General features: G+C 47.8%; 1 protein-coding gene across 1 annotated transcript in view; it reads right to left on the bottom strand.

Annotated features, from left to right (window-relative positions):
• The window catches only part of mrps5 (mitochondrial ribosomal protein S5), a 50157-nt gene extending 39840 nt beyond the window's left edge, over positions 1-10317 (bottom strand). Inside the window, exons 1-5 of the mRNA XM_060933243.1 lie at positions 10217-10317; positions 8958-9092; positions 6042-6167; positions 5592-5825; positions 5257-5291 (exon numbers count right to left, since the gene is read on the bottom strand). Of these exons, the coding sequence (XP_060789226.1) occupies positions 5257-5291; positions 5592-5825; positions 6042-6167; positions 8958-9092; positions 10217-10265 (579 nt within the window). The 5' untranslated portion in view covers positions 10266-10317. The remainder of the gene's footprint in view (positions 1-5256; positions 5292-5591; positions 5826-6041; positions 6168-8957; positions 9093-10216) is intronic.
• Between the last annotated feature and the right edge of the window lie 6560 nt (positions 10318-16877).

Raw genomic sequence — 16877 nt, 5'->3', positions numbered from 1 at the left:
CTGGTTTTCAAATCTCCATCAAGTTTATTATGAAATGAGCATAAATTATTCATGCTTCCCCCTCCCCCTCCCTGTAGACTAACCAGGAAATGCAGTGTGTGTGTGTGTGTGTGTGTGTGTGTGTGTGTGTGTGTGTGAGTGATTAGCTGTGGAAGAGAACGCGAATTTAGATAAATTATTTTCAAGTCATAAACAGTGTGGGAATTAAGCGCGTGCGCGCACACATACACACGGAAATCTGCTTATTAGCCTGGGCCATGTCATTATCCAATCCTGGTGTTCGTTAACTTGACACATAATTATCATTTTAATGAAACAAAACACACTTCACACGACTCTAGAGGCAAAAAGAGACCCTTAAGCTGTGTGAGATATTAAACACTGAGCATGCAGATTTCCACCAAATTACACATTATTTCCAGCTCCGCCCCTCAGAGACCCAGCACAGCGAGTTCACTTCCTCACAAACATGACATCTAAAGTGTTATAAAGACATCCTAAAGGTCAAAGGTTAATCAGTGGATTACCTTACAGTAAAACGCAGTTCCTTTCTTGGGGATTAGCGGATATTGAGATGGTCTACAGATGGCCGGATGTAAACGTTGCTTTGTGTTCAGGTCAGCTCTGATTTCACTGATGGTAATGAATATGGCTCAGTAGTGTCTGAGTCCAAACCCATTACCGAGACGCGCAGAACAATTTTAATTTAGCGACTGGGAGAATGTGAGTGGAGGGATGAATGGAGGGAGAGAGGGGGGAGATGGACAGATAGATGGAGATGAGAGAATAAAGGGAGCGTGACTCTTCCTGCATGGTAATTAATTTGGCGCGGTCGTTAAAGCGCCTGTGTTTTATCGTCGTTGCTGTTTCTGTCTTTACTGCAGAGGCTTGTAGAGAAAAGCACAGTAATGCAGATATACCGCTTCCATTCACACACAACACAAACACGAGTTTGTCCTGAAGCACAACGAGCAATTTAAAAGAAAATGCAAAGTACAAAACGTAATCGCGGAGGCTAATTAGGCAAAACAATAGAACAGAGTTCCTGGGGAGGAGAAGAGCGAGGGAACGGAGGAAGTTCAGCAAGACTGCAGGGATGAGAGCTTTTCACAGCTAAAACTGGAAACTCTGTGTGTGTGTGTGTGTGTGTGTGTGTGTGTGTGTACATACAATAGAACCCAGAAAGTCTGAGTGGACCACCAAGAACTCTTTTTTATCCAGTCAGGCAACAAAAATAAAAACAGAAAATCTAATAAACTCATCATATTTATACTGAGATCAGCAAACCATCTGCACGTTCCTCAGAAGAGGTCAATCATCAAACCCGAGAACAAAGGATGACCTCAATCTCAACAAAGCCGATCTTGGTCCCAGGAAGAGGCTGATCTTGGACCCGGGAAAAAGCTCAACCTCAATTCTGAGGAACAGGTCAACCTCTGTCCTAAGAAGGAGCTGATGAGAGAAGTTGACCTCAGGCCCAGGAAAAAGCTCAACCTCAATTCTGAGAACCAGGCTGATCTCAGTCCCAGGAAAAACAATGACTTTAATTCCAAGGAAGAGGTTGACCTCAGGCCCAGGAAAAATACCAACCTCAAAACTAAGAAAACGTCTGATCTTGACCTCTGGTAAAAGGGTGGCTTCAATCTCAACGAAGAAGCCAACCTCGGTCCCGGGAAAAAGATCAACCTCAATTCTGAGGACCAAGAAAAATGTTGAGCACAAACCTAAGAAAAAGGTCAAGCCTGAGCCTGAAATCTGTCCCCAGGAAAAACTCAACCTCAAACTGAAGAAAGGGGTCGACATGGGTCCTGGGAAGAGGCTGCTCAAGAGACCTTGGTTCCTGGAATGTGGAAGTTTGTTTGCCCTGAAGTTCTGGGCTAGAAAAGAGGCCCAAAGAGACTTTGGGCCAATAAAGAGTCAGCTTCAAGGATCAGAGAAAACAGCCAGCCAGCAGACATTCGGGCTCAGAGGAGCACAGCTTCAGCTGTCAGAAAACACAGAGCTTTGACCTCAAAAACCACCACAGAGATTTTACGCTTCAGAAGACACACATGAAGAGGATGAGGCAAACTTCAGGCTGAATTTAACTTTCGCCCAATAAAGAGGAAGAACTCCATGCTCTGGACCCTCACACACACTGCAGACGTCAGACGCTGCAGATTTATCAGGGCGTAGACTTTATCCCCTGAAGGAGGCACACTTTCTCTTCAGAGGAGAACATCTCTCTCTCTCTCTGTCCAACTCTAACTCTTTACTACTTCCTCTCAGTTCGTCTCTCAGTGTTGGCAGTAAACTCCATGTCCTTGGCAGAGTCTCTACAGCTTCCTGGAAGCTTCTGATTTAATTAATGCACCTTTATAAGTGGACAGGAGTTCCAACCAGCTCTAAATCTGTCACTTACTCCAGGTGTGTGTGTGTGTGAGAGAGAGAGAGAGAGAGAGAGTGAGTATAACACTGTATGAGACGGTACTATTATTGATATTTAAAATAACATGGCTCCTGAATCATCTCCTCACATCCTCCATAGTTACAGAGAGAACGAACATCACACTGAGAGAGTCTCAGCAGGGAAGGAGGTGTGGCCTCTGTGTGCGTCAGTCTCAGCAGGGAAGGAGGTGTGGCTTCTGTGTGCGTCAGTCTCAGGGAAGGAGGCGTGGCCTTTGTCTCAGTCTCAGCAGGAAAGGAGGCGTGGCCTCTGTGTGTATCAGTCTCAGTGAAGGAGGCGTGGCCTTTGTCTTAGTCTCAGCAGGAAAGGAAGCGTGGCCTCTGTGTGTCAGTCTCAGAGAAGGAGGCGCGGCTTCTGTGTGTGCGCCAGTCTCAGCAGGGAAGGAGGTGTGGCTTCTGTGTGTCAGTCTCAGAGAAGGAGGTGTGGCCTCTGTGTGTGTATCAGTCTCAGAGAAGGTGGTGTGGCCTCTGTGTGTGTGTCAGTCTCAGGGAAGGAGGCGTGGCCTCTGCGTGTCAGTCTCAGAGAAGGAGGTGTGGCCTCTGTGTGTGCCAGTCTCAGCAGGGAAGGAGGTGTGGCCTCTGTGTGTGTGTCAGTCTCAGAGAAGGTGCTGTGGCCTCTGTGTGTGTGTCAGTCTCAGGGAAGGAGGCGTGGCCTCTGCGTGTGCCAGTCTCAGCAGGGAAGGAGGCGTGGCCTCTGCGTGTGCCAGTCTCAGCAGGGAAGGAGGCGTGGCCTCTGTGTGTGCCAGTCTCAGCAGGGAAGGAGGCGTGGCCTGTGCCAGTCTCAGCAGGGAAGGAGGCGTGGCCTGCGCCAGTCTCAGCAGGGAAGGAGGCGTGGCCTGCATCAGTCTCGCCAGGGAAGGAGGCGTGGCCTCTGTGTGTGTCAGACTCGGCAGGGAAGGAGGCGTGGCCTGCGTCAGTCTCGGCAGGGAAGGAGGCGTGGCCTGCGTCAGTCTCGGCAGGGAAGGAGGCGTGGCCTGCGTCAGTCTCGGCAGGGAAGGAGGCGTGGCCTCTGTGTGTGTCAGACTCGGCAGGGAAAGAGGCGTGGCCTCTGTGTGTGCGTCAGTCTCGGTGAAGGAGGCATGGCCTGTGTGTGCATCAGTCTCGGTGAAGGAGGCGTGGCCTCTGTGTGAGCGTCAGTCTCGGTGAAGGAGGCGTGGCCTGTGTGCGCGTCAGTCTCGGTGAAGGAGGCGTGGCCTCTGTGTGTGTCAGACTCGGCAGGGAAAGAGGCGTGGCCTCTGTGTGTGCGTCAGTCTCGGTGAAGGAGGCGTGGCCTGTGTGTGCATCAGTCTCGGTGAAGGAGGCGTGGCCTGTGTGTGCATCAGTCTCGGTGAAGGAGGCGTGGCCTGTGTGTGCATCAGTCTCGGTGAAGGAGGCGTGGCCTGTGTGTGCGTCAGTCTCGGTGAAGGAGGCATGGCCTGTGTGTGCGTCAGTCTCGGTGAAGGAGGTGTGGCCTCTGTGTGTGTCAGACTCAGCAGGGAAAGAGGCGTGGCCTCTGTGTGTGCGTCAGTCTCAGTGAAGGAGGCGTGGCCTGTGTGTGCGTCAGTCTCGGTGAAGGAGGCGTGGCCTGTGTGTGCGTCAGTCTCGGTGAAGGAGGCGTGGCCTGTGTGCGCATCAGTCTCGGTGAAGGAGGCGTGGCCTCTGTGTGCGTCAGCCTCGGTGAAGGAGGCATGGCCTCTATGTGTGTCAGTCTCAGCAGAGAAAGAGGCGTGACCTATGTGTGCGTCAGTCTCAGTGAAGGCCTGATGGTCTGTGGATTATTTTTAGGCTGATTTTTTTTTTTTTCCACAGGAGATAAAAATTCAGGTTTCAGAAGCAGAATAAACAAGTCGTAATAATTGTAATCAACACCTTCACTAAACTCCACAGTGTGATTATCTTTCTTCTGAGGAGTCGCAGTGAAAGTGCTGGGAGAATGAAAGCACTAATTCTTCTGCAGAGAGCTTTTATTGAAATTGAAAAGCAGTTGAAGAAAGAGAGAAAGGAGAAAGCACAAAGAGTCATGTGACGGAGAGCGAAAGGAAAGATGGAGATCAGGAATAAAAGGGGAATAAAATCAGCTGAAATCGGCGAGTTCTTTCTCAGACTGTGTGATTCAGATGCTTTTTAATCTGAGATTCACAAAACAGTGATTTGTTCCATCTCTCCTCCGGCCTGTGGGATGAGGTTTACCACTTTATCAGGTGTGTGTGGACCAGCGCCGGCGCTGTACATCAGGTTGTTGTTGAGGTAAACACTGTATTAAACTCTCCTACACACTGCTGACCTGCTGTTCATCTCGCTGGTGTGCAGAATCTCAAGCTCCTGCTTTTTCAGACACTGTGTGTGTGTGTGTGTGTGTGTGTGTGTGTGTGTGTGTGTGTGTGTGTGTGTGTGTGAGAAGAATAAAACACCACTTGAAAGAGGACAGGACCGGGTCGAGTGCTGCTCCCTGAGCAGCTCCTGCAGTACCACAGGGGGGTTAATACTTATGCAACAGGTGGGCCAGTCAGTAACGATACAGAAGCAGCTGATCACAGGGTTTACTTCAGCTGGACATTTTACACATTATTTATAGTTTATTTTATTACACACACGTTACGCCTTTAATAAGAAATATATTTGACCCGTCTCCTGATTTTATTTTCGCTAATCATGAGCTTTATAATGCAGAAAGTTTTCAGTTGAACTGGAACATTAAATTGCTGCTCATTTCTGATTCACTGGACACTAAATAAATATTATTCTGGGGAACAGTCGACTCCACAGGCCGTTAAAACCACACCTCTGTAGGTTTCTGTTATCTCTCTCTCTCACACACACACTTTCACTCACCTCAATAACTCGGCAGTCAAAATCCTCGTACGTTTCTGAAAAACACAAGAGCAAGAAAAAATTTATTGTAAATTTTTGTAGCAATTAAAGTAGACATGAATTAAAATCACTGGAGTAGAAAAATATACCGAGGGAGGGGCAATATAGTAAATTTCAGAGAAAAAACCTTCAGAATTTCTGAGATTAAAGTTGTAAATTTACAAGAATTTTTTTTTTTTATAAACAGCATTTGTGTGTGTGTGTGTGTGTGTGTGTGTGTGTGTGGTTTATTGCACATGGCTACTGAAAAATTTCAGACATTAACTAAACCCAGCTGGGTTAAAACACACACACACCTCCGTTCGGTCCTGGGTCTGGGTGTCCGAGACTGATTCCTCCCCAGCAGTTTCCTGACCAGCCCCTCTCTCTCTTTATCTTCATCTTCCTCTTTCTGTCCCACTCGTCCCGCTGACGCTCAAGCTCCGCCCTCAACTCCTGTTGCTCCACCTCCCCTCGTCTGGAGAAGGACTGGATGGTTCCGCCTTTAATTACAGGAACATTCAGACCCGGCCAGAGGAAGCCACCCCGACCTGCAGGAGGAGGAGGAGGAGGAGGAAGTAGAGGAAGACATGAAGGACAAAGAGAAAGAGGAAGTGAAAAAGAAGCATTGATTCAGTAAATGATTCATAAATTGATTCATTTGATTCATCTTCAGTGAAAAGGTTCTGTTGTGGTTTCAATTTGAGAAACAGAACCAAAAAAGCTCAGAAGTGAGAATTTTAAAGGTGTGTGTGTGTGTGTGTTACCCTCTCCAATGTTCTGTCCTCGATTCAGGTCTTTCTTCATTTTGCGTTTGGTTCTTTTCCCTCGACCCTTCCTGGATCCAGCGCCGCTCTCAGCTAACACGCCGCGCCACAGCTCCTCTGCAGTCACTGTCTCACACACACACAGTTGTATGACTGTGACTCGGTGTATAAATACGGTTCATTATTCAGTGTGTTTATAATCAGATGAACTGGTCAGAGAAACTCGAGTGTGACAGGAAACTGATTTACTGCGGCGCCTCATCATCATCATCATCATCATCATCAGTGTGTTCAGCTCTGGAGCTGATCCGTGTTCATGCCTGTGCTTTGTGTTTGTGCTGTTTTTACAAGACAGAATGTTTCTGTGTGTGTGTGTCAGAGAGAGAGAGAGAGAGAGAGCACAAACAAACAATATTTAAAGAAATGAAAGAATAAATCAATATATTTTGAGATTTAATTATGATTTTTTTTTGCTGCAGATCATTTTTACAGCTTCAAATCCAATTTACACTGCTAACACACACACACCCGCGCACGCACCCACCCTCTCACGTGCACATGCACACCCTCTCTCCCTCACACACCCTCTCACACACACACACCCTCTCTCTTGCACACACGTGTGCACAACCCCACCCTCTCACGCACGCATGCACGCACGCCCACCCTCTCACTCAGACACACACACGCGCGCACAACCCCACCTTCTCTCACACACACACACCCTCTCACACGCACACCCTCTCTCTCACACGCACACACAACCCCACCCTCACACACGCCCACCCTCTCTCGCGCACACACGCCCACCCTCGCTCGCGCACACACGCGCGCACACGCCCACCCTGACACTCTTTCACACGCACACCCTCTCTCTCACACACACGCGCGCACAACCCCACCCTCACACCCACCCACGCTCTCGCGCACATGCGCCCACCCTCTCTCTCCCGCGCGCCCACCCTCTCTCTCCCACACGCCCACCCTCTCTCTCACACACGCCCACCCTCTCTCTCACACACGCCCACCCTCGCTCGCGCACACACGCCCACCCTCGCTCGCGCACACGCGCCCACGCGCACACACGCCCACGCGCACACATGCCCACGCGCACACATGCCCACGCGCACACATGCCCACGCGCGCGCACAGCCCCACCCTGACACTCTTTCACACGCACACCCTCTCTCTCACACACACACACGCGCGCACAACCCCACCCTCACACCCACCCTCTCTCGCTCGCACGCACGCACGCGCGCCCACCCTCTCTCGCTCGCACGCGCGCCCACCCTCTCTCGCTCGCACGCACGCACGCGCGCCCACCCTCTCTCGCTCGCACACACGCGCGCCCACCCTCTCTCGCTCGCACGCACGCGCGCCCACCCTCTCTCGCTCGCACGCACGCGCGCCCACCCTCTCTCTCCCGCACGCACACCCCCCCACCCTCTCTCTCCCACACACACACACCCACCCTCTCTCTCCCACACACACACCCACCCTCTCTCTCCCACACACACCCACCCACCCTCTCTCTCCCACACACACACACACACCCTCTCTCTCCCACACACACACACACCCTCTCTCTCCCACACACACACACACACACACACCCTCTCCCACACACACACACACACACACACCCTCTCTCTCCCACACAAACACACACCCTCTCGCACACGCGCACCCACCCCTGCACCCTCTCACACGCCCACCCACCCCTGCACCCTCTCACACGCCCACCCACCCTCTCTCGCAGACACGTGCACACACGCCCCCCCCACCCTCTCTCTCACACACACATGCACACCCCCAACCTCTCACGCACGCACGCCCACCCTCTCTCTCTCTCTCTCACTCACACACACATACACGCACGCACGCACACGCACCCTCTCTCTCACACACACACACCCCCACCCTCTCAGGCACACATGCACGCCCACCCTCTTACATGCACACCCTCTCTCGCACGCACACCTGCACCCTCTCACGCACGCACGCCCGCCCTCTCACACGTCCACCCACCCTCTCTCGCAGACACGCGCCCCCCCCACCCTCTCTCACACGCACGTGCACACCCCCACCCTCTCGCGCGAACCCGCCCTCTCTCTCTCTCGCGTGCCTGCCCACCTGCACGCACCCGCCCTCTCTCTCTCTCGCGCGCACCCCCCTGTGCATGCAACCCCCTTGTGCATGCGCCCACCCTCTCTCGCACGCACGCGCCCACCCTCTCTCGCACGCACGCACCCACCCTCTCTCGCACGCACACCTGCACCCTCTCTCGCAGACACGCGCACACACACACCCACCCACCCTCCCTCTCACACACGCACGTGCACACCCTCTCTCTCACATGCACGTGCACACCCCCACCCTCTCGCGCCCGCCCTCCCTCCCTCGCGTGCGCACACCCCCTCTCTCTCACACGCACACACATTGTGTGTGTGTTCCCTCTTCAGTGTGATGTTAGTGTAACAGGGACTTGTTTGATGTTATGCATTAATTTGAAAGGACACAGAAACCTGGCGGCTCTCAACACACACACACACACACACTCCTGCACAGGAATGACATAATGCTAACTGACACAACCATACACAATTAATAACCATTAATCTCTCACTTGCACACCCCAGGAGGAGTGAGTGTGTGTGTGTGTGTGTGTGTGTGTGTGTGTGTGTGTGCGCGCGCCAAGGTTTTGATGAGTGCCTGAATCTGAGTGAGTGTTTATGGATGTTTTATCAGCACAGATGTGCAAAGCTTTTTAATAAACACTGTTTAAAACAACTCTCACACTCACAGGTCACATGACCTGCGAGTGTGAGAGTAGAAAAAAAAGAAAAAAAAAAGTGTCCGGTTCTCAACTGCTCTCCGGTAATGTGATGAAGTGAAAGGTCACACACTGCTTACGTTTGTTGAAGAAGCTGGAGTGACGAGTCTGACTCCAGGCAGCTGGAGACGCCAGAACAGCAGGCGTAGGACATATCGGAGGTCCACCGGGCCGAGTCACACAGAACAATCCAGAAGTCCCAATCGTTCTTGCACCTTTAACACACACACACACACACACACACACACAACGTTTTATAAATGTGACAGACAGAAAACACTCAGAACGGTCATATGGAGGGCACTGTGTGGAGGAAAGCCATGACCCAATGGTTAGAGAAGTAGCTTTTGGACCAAAAGGTTGCCAGTTTGAATGGCTGAAGGGTATACTGTACACCGCTCAGGGTAAGAGCATCTGCTAAATGCCATAAACGTGATGTAACTATGTAGCGCACAGAGACATAGCGCACTTCACAAAGATGAGACAGCTGCAGCCAAAACACCTCTGCTTCTCAGAGTTCAGCTCTCAGGACTGAAATTACACACATCAGGACACGGAGCTCAGACGTAACTCCAGACTGAAATTTCTATTCTTCAGAAGCTGCTGCAGGGGCAGAGTTGTTTTTTTTTTCCCCTAAAACAGAGGCATATCTTGGTTAAACTTGATTCTGAACTTAAGTGCATGTTTCTTGTGTGATTTCGGCTCAAATGAGGAGCAGCATTAAGTCCAGTGCCAGCATCTGACAGTTTGATGGAACTACAAACATTGTCATGCTGAAATTTATATTTTGACTTTAAATTCATTCAGATACACACAATCTGTGGCTAATAATTAACACGGAAATGTGACACTATTCATTAAATAATTAATAATATCTGCAGCGAACTACAAAGAAGTGTAGAAGCAACAATTTTGGAAACCACACAAACTCCCACAGGACATGCACTCAATAAAATACAAACCACTTTATTCCCTATACAGTGCACTTATATCAGCTTTCCTTTATCTACATGATGTGGGAGCTTCTTCCATCACAACACATGCATGCAGTGCATCAGGACACAGGGAGCGCCCTAGTGAACAGACCCAGCATCGTTTACACTCTAATGAAATCTACTCAGCCAGGAATTCAGGAGCTTCTGCTGCTCTCACATGGCAACGCCACACTGCGCATGCGCGCCAGGGCCCGTTTACAGACGTCCCGAATTTACTGTCACGGTAACTGCGCCACACAGCCCTCACACAGCCTCCGCCTGCACAAACACACGCTGCTTATTATTCAGCATCGCCCCAACACTTAAACTACTGAAATGAATAAAACCACCGGGTTAAACCTCACCTCCTAATGATACCCGGAGGACACAGTACAGCCGGGCGGCCGCCGCCATCTTGAAATTCTGAAAAGGCCCCAAACAGCACAACAAGGAGGCGAAGAATGTGCCTGTCTAAAATATGAATAAAGTAATACACTTTTAAAAAAATGACAATGATTTAATTAAAAACAACCTCAGACAAAAGAACAAGTGATCAACGATCCGCATTGTCATAAAAAGATAACGCAGTTTTTAAAAGTATTACAAAATCAGATGAATATACAGCTGTGCATTCTGCTACCCAGGAGTGGAAGACAGAGTGAGAAGAGAAATGAAATGAAATAAAAATAAAATGGAAAACAAGAGAAAATTTAATAAAATTTAATAAATGTGAATAATATTGCCAGTATTATTATATTCAGGAGAAATATTTTTAACATTTTTTTTTCCTTGATACGAGACAATCCTTTCAGTGGATTTTATCTTCACTGGCTTATAAACCAAACTCATTTTCCTGTCATGGATAGCCATCATATTTTAATTAGTTAAATGCCTTTATGTCATTAACAAGTCAATGAAATTATCGATAAAGATTTCTTCAGCATTTACAGACATTAAAACATTAAATATGAGTAAAGGTTAACTTGTTTGTTGTTGACATTTCTTCACTGATAATCAAGTTTAAAATCAGCTCACTGCTGGTTCTGTATTGATTCTGTTTGGGGAAATGAGAGAGAGAATGAGAGAGGGGGAATGAGAGAGAGAATGAGAGAGAGAATGAGAGAGAGGGGAAATGAGAGAGATAGAATGAGAGGGGGAGAATGAGGGGGGAATGAGAGAGAGAGGGGGGAATGAAAGAAAGAGGGGGGATGAGAGAAAGAGGGGGCAATGAAGGGGGAATGAGAGAGAGAATGAGAGGGGGAATGAGAGAGGGGGGAATGAAAGAGAGAGAGGGGGAATGAGAGAGAGAGAGGGAATGGGGGGGAATGAGAGAGAGAGAGGGGAATGAGAGAAAGAGGGGGAATGGGGGAATGAGAGAGAGAGAGAGAGAGATGGGGGACTGAGAGAGAGAATGAGAGAGGAGATATGAGATAGGGGAGAATGAGAGGGGAGAGAGAGAGAAAGGGGGGAATGAAAAAGAGAGGGGGGAATGAGAGAGAGAGAGGGGGGAATGAGAGAAGGGGGGAATGAGGGGGAATGAGAGAGCGAGAGAGAGAGATGGGGGAATGAGAGAGAGAATGAGAGAGAGGGGAGAATGAGGGGGGAATGAGGGGGAATGAGAGAGTGAGGGGGAATGAGAGGGGGGAATGAGAGAGAGAGATGGGGGAAAGAGAGAGAGAATGAGAGAGGAGACATGAGAGAGAGAGGAGAATGAGAGGGGGGAATCAGAGAGAGAGAGATGGGGAATGAGAGAGAGAGGGGGAATGAGAGATAGAATGAAAGAGGGGGAATGAGAGAGAGGGGGGAAAGAGAGAGAGATAGAATGAAAGAGGGGGAATGAGAGAGAGGGGGGAATGAGAGGGGGAATCAGAGAGAGAGATGGGGGAATGAGAGAGAGAGATAGAATGAGAGAGGGGGAATGAGAGAGAGTGGGGAATGAGAGAGAGGGGGGAATGAGAGAGAGTGGGGAATGAGAGGGGGGAATGAAAGAGATAGAGGGGGAATGAGAGAGAAGGAATGAGAGAGGAGAGATGAGAGAGAGGGGAGAATGAGAGGGGGGAATCAGAGAGAGAGAGAGATGGGGGAATGAGAGAGAGAGATAGAATGAGAGAGGGGGAATGAGAGAGAGTGGGGAATGAGAGAGAGGGGGGAATGAGAGAGAGGGGGGAATGAGAGAGAGTGGGGAATGAGAGGGGGGAATGAGAGAGATAGAGGGGGAATGAGAGAGAAGGAATGAGAGAGGAGAGATGAGAGAGAGGGGAGAATGAGAGGGGGGAATCAGAGAGAGAGAGAGATGGGGGAATGAGAGAAGGGGGGAATGAGGGGGAATGAGAGAGCGAGAGAGAGAGATGGGGGAATGAGAGAGAGAATGAGAGAGAGGGGAGAATGAGGGGGGAATGAGGGGGAATGAGAGAGTGAGGGGGAATGAGAGGGGGGAATGAGAGAGAGAGAGATGGGGGAAAGAGAGAGAGAATGAGAGAGGAGACATGAGAGAGAGAGGAGAATGAGAGGGGGGAATCAGAGAGAGAGAGATGGGGAATGAGAGAGAGAGGGGGAATGAGAGATAGAATGAAAGAGGGGGAATGAGAGAGAGGGGGGAAAGAGAGAGAGATAGAATGAAAGAGGGGGAATGAGAGAGAGGGGGGAATGAGAGGGGGAATCAGAGAGAGAGAGAGAGATGGGGGAATGAGAGAGAGATAGAATGAGAGAGGGGGAATGAGAGAGAGTGGGGAATGAGAGAGAGGGGGGAATGAGAGAGAGTGGGGAATGAGAGGGGGGAATGAGAGAGATAGAGGGGGAATGAGAGAGAAGGAATGAGAGAGGAGAGATGAGAGAGAGGGGAGAATGAGAGGGGGGAATCAGAGAGAGAGAGAGATGGGGGAATGAGAGAGAGAGGGGGAATGAGAGAGAGAGAGATAGAATGAGAGAGGGGGAATGAGAGAGAGATAGAATGAGAGAGAGATAGAATGAGAGAGAGAGGGGGAATGAGAGAGAGAGGGGGAATGAGAGAGAGGGGGGAATGAGAGAAAGAGGGGGAATGAGAGAGAGAGAGAGAGAGAGAGAGAGAGAGAGAGAGAGACTATAGGACATGCCTATATTTGCATATGTATTTAAAGCATATACGCAGAGCCATGGCCTCACTTTCATTTATAAATGCCTTGAGACCTCAAGAATGGTACAGGAATAGTTTTAAACATTAACAATAAATCTAATATAGTAATTTTTATGATTAAAGTGATTTATATAGTTAGTGGTCTGAGTGAATGACGTTGACATCCGTAACGTCACAGCAGGAAGTCTATTGGTCTCATCGCCATTTCCACTATACTAAAACACAGAGCTGACTGCAATTCCGATCCTCCATTTTGAGCTAATTTATCGCCATGCCACATAGATGTGTTGCTGGCCGGTGCAGCAACACGACAGAAAGTGGATTTACGTTGCATTCACGGCCCAAGAATGTTCAAACTGCAAAGATTTGGATGCGTTTTGCGAGAAGTTCACGGGCACATTGGGCACCTACGAAGTGGTCTCTCCTCTGCTCTGCACATTTTACTGAAGACTCGTACGAGACCTCTGATCTGTTGAGGAGCGTTGGCTATAAGCCCGGACTGAAAGAGCGTGCAGTACCAACAATTAAAAAAAAACAAGAAAAGGAAAGTATTTATTTTATTATTTTTTTAAAAGTGAGTTCAGTTGCACCAGTCCCCCTGGAGTGTGAGCCGAGGGTGGTTGGTAAAACCCGGGATGGGACGGGACAGGACATATCACATGGGCAGTGACCTCCCCGCTTTTGTTGCTAAAACTGGTGACGTTCTGTTCCGTCCCGGGTTTTAGTAATTGCCTGAGCCGAGCAGTAATGGCAGAGTACACAGTATGGAGAGAATGAGTGGAGCAGCCGTCTGATTTCTAAATTGGATATCGCTGCCATCTCGCCCTTACATGGAAGAAGTGAATGAACGGAGAACTGAACGAACAACTGAAAGTCAGATTGTTTCAAAACAATCGGCCACAAGATCGGCCTTCAAGAAGCGAGAACGCAGACGGGTAAGCTCCGACTCTCATTTGGATAAAAAAAACAACAAAAACAACTCATTGTTTACCTGCATTTAGATTAATCCATGTAACTTGTATTGTGTGTTTAAGTTAGCGGTATGAGATTATTCAATTTGCTTCAGAATGTGATTGTCTCGGTTCATCTGATTATTTAATGAGCCTTTTACGTTTTATCAGTGAAAATGCATGCATGTACGTGTATGTTGCATAAGTTCTAACACCCATCCTGTTTTAATGAGAGTCAACCCACAATCAATGAAGTCAAATCAGTCTTAGTTGAGCGAGTCGGTAACGCTATTTCTTACTTTCACCATAAATTTTTATTTATATGACTTTGGTCTATAGCTGTAAAAGGCCTCGGCCTTAAAACCGGTTCCCGCTGTGACGTCACACACTCAGGGCTGGCTGGCTCAGCGGGGCGGCTCCAATGCCAACTTTGCAGTCAATTTTAACTCTCAAAAATATATATTTTTATCCCCATTTATGCAGCAGACAAGAGTCAAGGATGGAGATACTATCCACTCAGAAATTTATTTAAAAATAAAGGTTCTGCGTATCTGCTTAAAAAATGTGCATATTTTACATTATTACCATAATGTGACATCAAATACACGACCACATTCCCATATATGGACTTAAAGACACGCCCAGATGCCCATACAGGTATATGGAATCAAAGACATGACCACATCCTCATACGCCCACTTTCCCCCATAATATGAACTGACAGACACGGCCACATTCACATATATTGATTACCAGACACATCCACGTGTCCATATATATAGCGAGTGATAGACACGCCCCCTGTAGTCAGTAACCTGCAGACACACACTGCTGATGATCTCAGTGAGCCGTGTAGCTGCCAGGCCTGTAAGCGCAATATAAATCCACTCCTTTGGCTCAAACGAATATCAGCTTTTCCAATTTCCTGTGCAACAACACCAGAGGAGACAAACGCAGCAGAGTGTTGAAGGGCTCTGTCAGCGCTGGACTGCCGATTATTAATCATCAGATCTGCAGGAGAGAGAGGAAACAGCCATAAATCACACAGTGAGGAGGAGACGCGATTGGCTGGGGCAAGCTCAGGTGGCTAATAATTACCAAGGCCTGGAGTTCTGATTAAAGCTCACAACATTTCACAGAAATGCCATGACCGAGCATCAGCTTTATCCTCACTGCGTATTCCCAAACACACACTGTTTCTCCTGCATGAATGAGATAAATTATCCCAAGGAATTATAGAATCATCTGTAGCTCATTGACTAACATGAGATCAGGCAGCAAATGAGCACAAATGCTAATCTGGCCGAAAACAAATTGGATGATCATGTTTTCCAACAACGCAAAGTGTGTTTTAACTGGTAGAAGTTGTGTCAGTAGTTTTCATAAAAAAATGTAAATCCAGTTCATCAGTATTCCGAACACATGCTTGCAAGGAAGCATCAGTATTCCGAACAGTGCAACTGGGACAGTGTGAAGTTAAATGACATTTTAATGTTTCTTTGATATCTAATTGAATAACACAATGCTGTGTTCTCGATGGGGGAAAAACTGTTCATTTTAAAATATTCATCACATCTGAAGTTCAAGAACAGGGAACTTGCACACTGATGAAGGTTTAATTTGCCAAGCCAAAAAGTTTTCCCATTCCCTGACATTAGCATCTCTAATGCTTCCCCATGCGGAATTTTCATGTCCTGTAGCGGTTCGGTCAACATCGACTGAGAGTTTAGAGTAAACCACAGAGTGTGTGTGTGTGTGTGTGCTCTCACAAACAGTTTTAATGGAAAAAGGAATAAATACAACCAGTTTATATTTAATACATAAAAATAATTTTTTATGGAATACAGAAGTGCACTGGAATACTAAAGTTTATGGAATACTGGTGTGTACTGAATTCAAATGTTTATGGAATACTGATGTGTACCATATGGAATACTAAAGTTTATGGAATACTGTTGTGTACAGAATTTTAAAGTTTATGGAATACTGATTTTTGCACTTTTGTGGCTCTTGGGAAATGAGGAACCAGCAGACAAACTTATGACAACACAATGTGCATTTTATTTTCGCGTCTCTGAGACTTCAGTGTCTTTATTTTAAACTATCTCCTTCAGACACAAGGAAAAATACTATGGAACTTCATGCTATGGAACTTCATGTGTACAACTGTACACATTATGTCTGAAGGGGCGATACACACACCCACACACAAGGTGCTAGATTGCTCAGCTCTCTCTCTCTCTCTCTCTCTCTCTCTGGATACCCGATTCTCTGCAAGCACACAGAAAAACACACATTAAATAAATTGCCGGTAATCTGACCCAGGTGAGATACATCACATAATACTGGCTGGTTCTTGTTGGTACCTGCTGAAATAAATCCATGCTTATTTGAGCAGGACAATGCCACGCCTCATTCTGCACGGGCTACAACAGCATGGCTTTGTAGACACAGAGTGCGTGTGCTTGACTGGCCTGCTGCCAGTCCAGATCTGTCTCCTACTGAGAATGTATGGAGCATCATAAAGAGGAGAATCAGACAACGGAGACCACGGACTGTTGAGCAGCTGAAGTCTTGTATCGAGCAAAAGTGGACAAAAATTCCAGTCGCAAAACTGCAACAATTTGTATCCTCAGATCCCATACGATTAAAAAGTGTTATTAAAGGAAGGGTGATGGAACACAACAGTAATAACGTCTCTGTCCCAGCTTTTTTTTTGAGTGTGTTGCAGGCATCAAGTTCTAACTTCATTTATATTTACAAAATACCATTAATTTGGTCAGTAAAATAATTGAAATTTTGTATTTGTACTTTTGTCAGTTAAATAAAGGTTCACATGATTTAACAAATCACAGATTTTTGTTTTTATTGCATTTTAGAAAATATCCCAATTTTTCTGGAAATGGGGTTCGTACCTGCCTTCTCTCTGTCCACAGCAGATGCTTGACCCCGCCCCCACTGCCA

This window comes from Neoarius graeffei, chromosome 11, assembly GCF_027579695.1.
Source record: "Neoarius graeffei isolate fNeoGra1 chromosome 11, fNeoGra1.pri, whole genome shotgun sequence".
NCBI classification, from domain to species: Eukaryota; Metazoa; Chordata; class Actinopteri; order Siluriformes; family Ariidae; genus Neoarius; species Neoarius graeffei.
Note: the sequence above shows the minus strand (reverse complement) of the source record. Positions and strands in the feature narration are given on the sequence as shown.